This window comes from Poecilia formosa, unplaced genomic scaffold (genome assembly GCF_000485575.1).
Source record: "Poecilia formosa unplaced genomic scaffold, Poecilia_formosa-5.1.2 Scaffold172, whole genome shotgun sequence".
Taxonomy (NCBI): Eukaryota; Metazoa; Chordata; class Actinopteri; order Cyprinodontiformes; family Poeciliidae; genus Poecilia; species Poecilia formosa.
The window spans coordinates 1,362,919-1,373,018 of NW_006800111.1; the positions used below are offsets into that span (position 1 = coordinate 1,362,919).

Below are 10,100 nucleotides of genomic sequence, written 5' to 3' on the forward strand. Positions count from 1 at the left end.
GTGTGCGTGTGCGTGCGTGCGTGCGTGCGTGCGTGCGTGCGTGCGTGCGTGGGTGCGTGCGTGCGTATGTGTGTAGGCCAGGGCAGAGGACGGCGGATGACCTGGAGATCATCTACGATGAGCTGCTTCACATCAAGGCCTTATCTCACCTCTCCAACACTGTGAGTCTGCTGCTTCACTGTTGGTTTTCCTTAGTGGCATCAAATAACGAGTTCTCCTCAGAACAGCTTGACACAGATTTCTCGATCCTTGTAGCAAAGTGTGGAAATTCAAGTCGGCTCATGAAGGTTTTGTTTTGTGTTACATGGTTTGATGAATCAAACTGAAAACTTTGGTTCGTAATCAGATCAAAAACGCCACCGTTGATATTAATATCATCTAGTCTTCTGTTAAGATTAGAGGTCTGCATGTGCGGCCATTGTGAAGAAAACATTGATGGTTTTCTTCATATAAGCAGAGGTTGTATAGATTTACGGTTTTTGTTTTGTTTCTGTATTTTTTTTTTTTTGATTGCAGGTGAAGAGGGAACTGGCAAGTGTTGTGATTTTTGAATCGCATGCAAAAGCTGGAACTGTGTGTAAGTTTTATGTTACTGGCCTGTATTGTAAAAAAATGTTGCTGAAAATTGACTTTTACTTAAATTTGTTCCATTTCTTCTGTAGTTTTAGTGAATCCTGTACCAATAATGTAATTAAGTTGGTGTTAAAAGTTTGACTTTATTAATTTTATTGTCCCTGTAAAGACAGGCGGTGTGTAATCAGTGGATTTGGTGGACAGATTTATGTAAGAGACAAAAGTTGTTCATACCTGTAAGTTGGAATTGAAAGGAGACGTAATCTTTCAAAAAAAAATTCAAAATAAAAATCAGAAAATTCGGTTTAAATTTTATACTGAGACCACTGAATAAAATCTGATGCAACCAATTTTCTTCAAAAATATGTGCCAGCTGTTTGTAGTTCAATCATAAATAACGGGGAACACACCAAATAGTTCAGGAGGAAAGTTGAGGAAGGTTTTAAATCAGAGTTTTGTTTTATTTATTTTTGTTTTATAAAACAACATGCCAAGCTTTGGACACAGCGAACATGTGGGAGAAAGGAGGTCTGGTCAGACCACTCAAAATTTACTTTTTGGCCCAACATGCAAACACAGTTTGTGTCACAAAGCACTAATGATACAAACGCCATCCCCACAAAGATGGGGATATGGCAGCATCATGCTGTGGGGTTGCTTTTCTTTAGCATGAACAATTCAGCTGCTAGAGTCTTTTAGTCTATCACCTAAAATTACAATAAAACTTACCAGTTTGAGATTTAACAAAATAAAATGTAAAAAAAGAGTAAAGATGATTATATGCGACTGATATGTGTGTGTGTGTTTTTATTTTCCAGTGTTCAACCAAGGAGAGGAGGGCACCTCTTGGTACATCATCCAGAAGGGCTCTGTAAACGTGGTCATCTACGGCAAGGTGCGTCTGGATGCATTCGTCTGCTAGCTGCACATCAGCTGGTGTGTTTTCGTTGTTTGGAATTTCACACATGAGCCTTTTAATGGTTTTCCACTTCATCCGAAAGCACTTTATCTGTCTGTAACGGACGAGACCGCAGAAGTTATCGCGTCTGGCCTGAACGCACAAGAGCATTTGTGCCCTCTGGAGACGGGGAAACGCCGGCAACGCAGTTTGGCAAAAACATCCACGACCCGGCTTGACTCATCCCAGTGACTAACCGGCCTGATGGATGGCACGCAGAGACAAAAAAAAAAAAAAAAAAAATCCCACCGCGCAACTTGTGTGCAAACAAATGGATGCACGCTGCGATCGCACATTTCCATTAATAATTGGCTCTTTGCAAACGAACAGGCAGACTCTGGTGATTCATCGCTGCCCCTGCTTGCACTCCTGTCTGGTGTCTCTTCTGGGCTCCGGATGACTCTCCGGCCGCCTTCGTGTCGAAGTTCTTTTGTGTCTGACTGCGACCTTCTCTCTGTGTTCGTTTTGTGGATGTTTTAGGGAGTGGTGTGCACACTCCATGAGGGGGATGACTTTGGCAAGCTAGCCCTGGTTACAGATTCACCTCGCGCCGCCTCCATCGTCCTGAGAGAGGACAACTGCCACTTTCTCCGTGTGGATAAGGAGGACTTCAACAGGATACTCAGGGTTGGACCCTTATTATTCTTTTCTTTTTTTTTTTTTACAGACACCTCAAAACATTTAGTTCCCTATTTTAAAAGTTTTTTTTTGTTTGTTTTTTTATTTATTAGATACAATAAACGTTGTTGCTTAGACTTTGTCTCCCTCCTGTGTCGGGTCGGCTGTACTGCACCGCAGAGCCTGTATTTACACTGACGCTGCTCTAAATATATTTCGTAGGATGTGGAAGCCAACACGGTGCGTTTGAAAGAGCATGAACAGGCTGTGCTGGTTTTAGAAAAAAGCCACAGGGCGTCCACGTTGGGAAGCATCAAGTAAGTGATACGTGTGGATCCTAAAATAATGGCCATGATGGTCTTAACTATTTTTAGAGGATTAGATCAGATCACCCCGATCCCGGCGTCTGCCTCCCACAGTGGATCATCATGTGTTTAAAATGATTTTCAGCATGGAGTAAACATTTACTTACATAAGTCTGTTTGAAGCCATAAATACACTGCAGTTAAGAATTAGAGTCAAATTGTCCAAATTGAGAAGATGAAAACTCACAGACCTGTTATGTCTGTTTTATTTGTACATTACCCTCATTTTTGGAGCATGCAGAGCACTTAACAAGTCTTCTAATCAAAATGTAAACAAATGCATATTTAATGCAGAAATGTAATGTTTCAGTTGTTGACTTTGAATTGCCTTGTTGCTGAAATGTGCTGCACAAATAAGATTTGATTCGATTTTGAGTTTAATCATAAATATCATGTAATACTTTCAGATTGATTATTTAACTTGTGGTTTATGTTCCTAAAGAAATTTCCCCAAAATAGACAACATGATAGTGTCATGTTGTGTCAATTTTTTAAAAATTTTATTTCTAATTTCTTGCAGATACACTGTGATATCAGGAACGCCAGAGAAGATTCTTGAGCACTTCCTGGAGACTATGAGACTGGACATTCATCACAACGAGCCAGGTAACGGCACAGACAAACAAATACGAAATACAGGGGGGTTGTCAACTTTTCATTGATTGAAAATATACTCTAAAAAGAAGTGAAAATTAAACAGATGACCCAGCTGTGATACGCTTCAAAGTGCAATTAGAAATAAAAAGTTTAAAGCAATCAGTAACTGCAAGCGGGCAGAAACGGCTTAGGGAGGAAACTAGAATAATATGTATAAATATCAAATAAGAAGGGAAAAAAAATGAAACAAACAAAACCCAAAGCTAAAAACAAATAATTGTCTAACCATCAAAAACACTGAGAACAGCAACAGTGCGTCTCTGTTTATGCTCTTGTGTTCAAAATTAGTTGTTTTTCTAGTGAAATATCGTTAAAATGCTACGATGAAGATGATTGGTCTAAAGTAGTTGCTGTGGAGATTAACCAATCAGATGCTAACAGCAGTTTTTCAGTGCTGCTGAAAGAGCTGCAGCACAGAAACCTCGATGACTGCACATTTTAGTTAATTTCTAATTTAAATATTTAATAATAAACATTCACTGTTGACTGAATGATTTCTTGATGTACTGAATGACCTGTTTAATGGATTATGGAGCTTTTGGGCCTTTGTACGTCGTCTATCTAGTAGGAAGGATCTGTACAGTAAGCTTCATCACCATTACCTTTTGAAACTTTTGTGTGTGTGTGTGTGTGTGTGTGCGTGTGTGTGTGTGTGTGTGTGCGTGTTGTGCTTCACTATGCTCTTCTTATCTGTCCCCTGACTCTGTTCTGTTGTTTCTCTTACCTTTTAGACCCAGCAGTGGATGATTTTGTTCTCATGCACTGTGTCTTCATGCCAAACAGCCAGTTATGCCCTCTACTAATGGCACAATATCCTTTTTATCTTTTTATCTTCAAACATTTCATGTGTTAGGGTTAGTGTTGCGTCCTATGAATGTAATGCATCCTAAACAGTTTACGTTATATTAACTTTTGTACCGATGTCTTATTAGCTCTCATCATTAACACACAGGCAACCAGAGGCTTAGTTTTTTTTCCTGAATTGTATGAAATCCCCGTTTTTTTGTTTTTGTTTTTTTGTTTTCTTTTTGGAATACCTACAACATATTCTCTTGACATATCTTTAATTAATGCATGCAATAACTCATAAGTGAAGGCTTTGACTGCAAGAGAAATATCTTGAATCCAGATTGATTCTGTATCAATTCAACCTAAAAAAAAAAAAAAAAAAAAAATCAGATTTAAAAATCAACATCTTAGATAAAATAAAATCTTTAAGTTCAGTACGGCATCGGACCTGTGTTACTTCTTACTTGTTCTTCTCCTTAAACCCTGGGTGTACCTACCACGTGGTCTCTCCCCCTGGCTCTGAGCAGGAGAGGCTGGAGTACACGCTCAACAACAAAAGGAGGGCCCTCATTCTGACCCTGCGCTGGGCGAACACACACACCTACCTGCTACAGGAGGAGCCTGCTGCAATCTCTTTCCTGGAGGTTAATATAGCATGATTTTATTTTATTTTTTAATGAAGCCATTAAAAAAAACTTGGCTGCCTCTGGAGCTCTGCGCTCTCTGACTTGTTGTTCCCTGAAGGAGCTGTACGGAAGCGTGTCCAATGATTCTCGGACACTGAGAGGTCTCAAAGACTTGGTGCCTGACCTGGAGAAAGTGGTGAAGCTACAGTACGCATCGGATTCTCGATTTAAATCACTGAGTGTGATTTCTGTAAGCCTGAAGTTATATGTGGTGGTTTTCTTTGCAGTTCAGAGGAAGTCAAATCAGCTAAAAAGGTTTGCAAAGAGCACCGATGAGTATTACTGTCCACCGTTTGTGCTAGGCTTACGCCAAATGCATCGCAGTAACCTGGGTAATGTCATGTGATTCAACAGAAGACCCTGATTCGACAGTTCAGCAACGGGGAGGAGCGGCTGCAGAAGAAACAGCCAATTAGGAATCAAGATGACAGTAAGTCGCCCTGTAATCATTTGACACCGACAGCTACTCAGTAGATTGTTATGAAATTTACTGGCTAGAAAAATGCGTCATAATTCAAATTCAATAAATATTGAGTGATAAGACTGTTTTTTTTTCCACACCTAAGTGTGAGGCCGTGATAAGAAGACATAAGCAGAATTGTCTTTGGAATTTTTAAAAATACATTTCAGGCCATTTCAGGTAAAGATGTCTAAAAAAACCATTGAAATAACTCGTATCTTACAGGCTGAGTTGAACCTAAAAAGTGCTACAAAACCCATCAGTAATGCAGGAATTTATGTCAAGGCTTGTTGACCGTTGCAGTAAACGTTGGCCAGCGTGATGGCTGAATAAAATATCTTAGAGGATTTGAGATAAAAGCTAAATCTGACGTCGCAGTTTAGAAGCTGGCTAACTCTTACCTCGGTTCTCCAATCGTCTTTCTACCTGCGTGAAGTCCTCTTGAAGGTCTACTGCAGCGACCACACCTACACCACCATCAGGATCCCAGTGGCAGCGACCGGGAAGGAGGTCATCAGCGCCGTGTCGGACAAACTCGGCACCACTGAGGAGCTGCTGCTGGTCCACCTCAGCTCTGCCGGCGGTGAGAAAAAAGAACGCGGAGCTTCTAGAAATTGATTTTAATACAGCAGCGTTGATATAATGCGATTTTTTCCCCCTCCCCCTTCCTTTGTCTGTGACAGAGAAGCAGTTGTTGAAACCTAATGACGTGTCGGTGTTTTCTACGTTGAGCATAAACGGTCGCCTGTTCGCCTGTCCTCGAGAGCAGCTCAGCGGTCTGGTGAGCGACTGACGTGGCCGCCGGTCTCTCGTCTCGGCCCGCAAATTTATAAAGACGCAAACGTGTTGCTCCTGTTTGCGTCAGGCTCCTCTCCCGGACCAGGAAGGCCCGTCTGCCGGCTCCATGTCAACCTTCGAGTTGATGAGCTCCAAGGACCTGGCCTATCAGATGACCATGTTCGACTGGGAGCTGTTCAGCTGCGTACATGAGGTGTCGTGTGCTGAAAATCTCAAGTTTCTCTGTGAGATAACGAAGACATTAAACAGGTTTTATGACTGTGAGGTTTTTTCTTTTGGTTTTTTCCCCTGTGCTTTCCCTCAGCATGAGCTGCTCTACCACACGTTTGGACGCCACAGCTTCAGAAGAACCACGGCCAATCTGGACTTGTTCCTGAGGAGATTCAACCAGGTTCAGCTGTGGGTGGTCACCGAGGTCTGCCTCTGCACTCAGCTCAGCAAGAGAGTGCAGCTTCTTAAGAAATTCATCAAGATAGCTGCACAGTGAGTACATTTAGTGAATGTAAAAGATATTGGCTGATATCAACAAGAAACTCAGGCTTTTACTGCACGTGTTCCCTTGGTCGTCTGCAGCTGTCGAGAATTTAAGAACCTCAATTCATTCTTTGCCATCATTATGGGGATGAGCAACCCTGCTGTCAGCAGGCTGAGCCAGACATGGGAGGTAAAGCTTTCAGCAAAACCAACTAATCCATGAGTTAATCTACTGTAAACCTAATCTACATAAGAACTGTAGAAAAATCTCCTGTCATATACATTCTGTTTTTGTTTTTTGTTTTGTCTCTGACAGAAACTCCCAACCAAGTTTAAGAAGTTTTATGCCGAGTTTGAGAACATGATGGTGAGCTTTGCGTTGAAATGCCATTTTAAAAAAATTAATCCAATGTTTTATACATGTTTGACATTTATTCAGTAAGATCAGAGTAACAAAGATCATATTTTCTTGCTTAGCCTTGTTTTTCTTTATAGCAACCTAAAAAAAACTGTTTTGCACTGAAATATTCAGTGACCACAGTTAATGGCACCACTGGAAAGATGTGTTGAAATGTGCAGAAACTGTTTAAATCAGGACTGAAAATACTTGATTTGACCAATCATTGACGAGCAATGGAAGTGTTAGATTTAACATTATATTTGCATTTTTAATGTTTGTCATTTTTGTTTGATTGGAAAATATGCCAGGAATGCCTGGTGCACCTTTAATTGTACTACTTATGATTGTGTTAAACACAATTATTCCTTAAATAAATATTCTCAATTTTTATTAAAAAAAATTTTTTGATTTGAGGTTATGCTATTTGAATGAAAAAAATAAAATATTTCCCATGTCTTTACCATGGGTTGTCAGTAATTGAGGCTGGTACAAAAACAAAGGAAGAAATTAAACACTGGACATACTTTTTATTTTATTTAGAGAATTTAAAGTAGAGATTTGACCTTTATATTTTTTAGAAATTAACCTCATGTATCTGTTTTACAACAGGACCCGTCGAGAAACCACCGATCTTACAGACTCACTGTCACCAAGCTGGAGCCACCAATCATCCCCTTCATGCCGCTGCTTCTCAAAGGTGCGACTCAGAGCCACTGTGTTGTCTGTGATATATTTTTTAAAATAAAATACCCACAAACACAGACTTGAGCTAGCATTTTAAACAAGAAAAACTTCAAGACACAACTTGTCTTCAAAGAGCGCCAGTTCTCCCTTTATGTGCTCCAAATATGCAACACGTTGCTCTTTTTGTTGCTAACAGATGATCTTTGCCGCCTTCTTTACAGATATGACTTTTACACACGAGGGCAACAAGACTTGTATTGACAATATGGTCAATTTTGAGAAAATGGTGAGTTCCTTTGATCTTAAAAAAAAGTCAGATGAATATTTTTTTCCGATTGCATCAAAGTTCCTCCCGTTCAGACATAACAATCTAACACGCTGGTATCGTTTCATCAGCGTATTATAGCAAACACAATTCGACAAGTGAGACACTGTCGAAGCCAACCGTTCAGTAAGTTTGTACATTATTCAGCAGCAGTGCTATTGCTATTTTGCTCCCCTTTTTTTCCACATATTGTCACATTGCAACAACCAAATTCCAGTTTTTGGCACGTAGGGACGCTAGTGGGGGTGCATAGCATAATATATTTTGCTACTTCTGGATGCAAATTGCTTTGTTAGAGCATCAGAATAAATAGTGGTAATGCATGCTGCATAACCTCTGTGATCCCTGTAAATACACTAAAGTTTGTGGTTGCAACGTGACAAACGTGGAAAAACGTGGGAGGGAAGGATCCGGTACCAAATGTTTCCCTGTGCTCCGTCAGATCCCGACATTTGCCAGCCAAACAAGAACCAGGCGGAGGTGCGGGGCTACGTCAGGAAACTCTGCGTGATCGACAACCAGAGGGCGCTGACGCAGCTCTCCTACAGGCTGGAGCCTCGGCGGACATGAGCCGCAAACCCTCCACCGCCGACGCCTTCGCTCCGTGACGTTAGCATAAAGTACACAAACGCGTCACCGGTTTGACGCAGCCCAACAAGTGGACTTGTAGTAGCAAATCACAGCAGTGATTCCTAGAACTGTGACGGGCTCAAGGACTCGTACTGTGCCGTTAAAACGCCGCCTACCGCTGCTGGACTGAAGGGAAACCGGGTCAGCTGCTCTCTCGTTGCTCTGTCTTAAATCCTTGACCGATTGTTCATATCGTACCAGTTAGTACTGTTTCTACAGAGCCGCTAGATAGATCTGTGGTGTATAGAACGTGAATCAAATATCCTGCATGGTTGAACTTCATAGGCTTTGTGTTCTATACAGTGGATTTCTATCAGAGTGTCCTGTATTGTTGTGTTAAACCCAGAGGAAGCAGAGTTTACAACGAAAGACTCAACCTGCCTGTCGAACCAACTCCCCACTTACCAACATTAGTGTTTTAGACTTTTTTTTTAAAATATCCTATTATATACAGAAATCTGAGAGTACATATTTGCCTAATAATCTAAATTATTCTAATCGAAGTATTTAAAATCCATAGGATTATAGGTGTTACATTGAAAATGATTTAACAAGAGTATTAGTTTGATCTGAGCCCTGAAGGTGTTTAAAAGGGACGCTAAAGTATTACATTTTATGTCAAAGAGATGAGAAGTAGTATCTCTTGGAAAATGCAAATTACCTGATTGGATCTCTATAGATCTGTTGTGATTTTATTTAGTTGAGCTTTTAAAGGGAACCCCCAGTCTTATCTACCAGTTGTGTTCAGTCTGTGTGGTTTTTATTTTTGTATGTGTACATTCGGAGTGCGTGCCGTTCATCTTTTCGTTTGATCTCACGATCTTTTGCTGTGATGATGTGTTGAGAAATTCAGTAGCTTTTTTCCCCCAAAAAAGCTGCCTGTAAGGTGTATTGTATGTGTAGTCTGCCTTGTAAATAAAATAAAAAAATATTGCAAATTTATCAGTGTTGACGACTTGATAATACTGCAATTTCTTCCCATGTGAACAGGATCTAGCTCATGTAAGCTAACAAATGATTGAGTTTATAGAAAAGTCTGGCTTGTAGAATCTGGTGAGCAGGTTTATCGCTTTTATCACCGAGAAAAATGGGCAGATGTACGCGCCATTCATTTGCGGTTCTTATCTGGATCAGTTGGTTTAAAACTGCTTAATGAGGGATTGTCCATAGTTAGGGATACATCCTGTAAGAGGATTTAGGAAATTGTTTTAAGTCAACTGCTGATCGCTGACTAATGGGCGGAAACGTAAATCCCTACAAACCGCTCCGATACACGTTGTGAGCTCGTGAAGCTGTCGCTCCCTTAAACGTAGCTGAAAGGGATAATGAGACATTTTAAAGTTGCTGTCCATGTATGGTGAGCTGGAGTCTTTCATTCCAAGGAGGCACATTTGCAACTGGACATAACTTCCATGGGGGCCAGAAAAGGGCAAAGGGCAACGTGGGAGACGGTTCATATCATCCAGCAAATAAGCAAAATGTAGTCTGAAGTCAACCAATCAGCAGGAGGTCTTCCACTGTGACTTCTCAGTCATATTTCTACAGAATATTTTCCTTTCTATCTTTAAGACAGTCTCCTAATGGTTGTTTTGCAAACTAAAGTTTTTTTTCAAAAACGTCACAGGATAAAAGTGTCATACTCAGAATTTTTATGTAGTAGTCCTTTAGCATTTAACCTTACCA

General features: G+C 40.6%; 1 protein-coding gene across 1 annotated transcript in view; it reads left to right on the forward strand.

Moving 5' to 3' along the window:
• LOC103147034 (rap guanine nucleotide exchange factor 4-like) overlaps positions 1 to 9,359 on the forward strand; it is a 27,247-nt gene extending 17,888 nt beyond the window's left edge. Inside the window, exons 9-29 of the mRNA XM_016677996.1 lie at positions 7 to 161; positions 517 to 577; positions 1,392 to 1,468; positions 2,012 to 2,158; positions 2,372 to 2,466; positions 3,035 to 3,120; positions 3,903 to 3,981; positions 4,454 to 4,604; positions 4,705 to 4,793; positions 4,874 to 4,901; positions 5,001 to 5,076; positions 5,543 to 5,689; positions 5,790 to 5,887; positions 5,972 to 6,097; positions 6,209 to 6,387; positions 6,478 to 6,568; positions 6,695 to 6,745; positions 7,388 to 7,475; positions 7,684 to 7,748; positions 7,859 to 7,913; positions 8,230 to 9,359. Coding sequence (XP_016533482.1) covers positions 7 to 161; positions 517 to 577; positions 1,392 to 1,468; positions 2,012 to 2,158; positions 2,372 to 2,466; positions 3,035 to 3,120; positions 3,903 to 3,981; positions 4,454 to 4,604; positions 4,705 to 4,793; positions 4,874 to 4,901; positions 5,001 to 5,076; positions 5,543 to 5,689; positions 5,790 to 5,887; positions 5,972 to 6,097; positions 6,209 to 6,387; positions 6,478 to 6,568; positions 6,695 to 6,745; positions 7,388 to 7,475; positions 7,684 to 7,748; positions 7,859 to 7,913; positions 8,230 to 8,357 — 2,072 coding nt within the window. The 3' untranslated portion in view covers positions 8,358 to 9,359. The remainder of the gene's footprint in view (positions 1 to 6; positions 162 to 516; positions 578 to 1,391; positions 1,469 to 2,011; positions 2,159 to 2,371; positions 2,467 to 3,034; positions 3,121 to 3,902; positions 3,982 to 4,453; positions 4,605 to 4,704; positions 4,794 to 4,873; positions 4,902 to 5,000; positions 5,077 to 5,542; positions 5,690 to 5,789; positions 5,888 to 5,971; positions 6,098 to 6,208; positions 6,388 to 6,477; positions 6,569 to 6,694; positions 6,746 to 7,387; positions 7,476 to 7,683; positions 7,749 to 7,858; positions 7,914 to 8,229) is intronic.
• Positions 9,360 to 10,100: the final 741 nt, after the last annotated feature.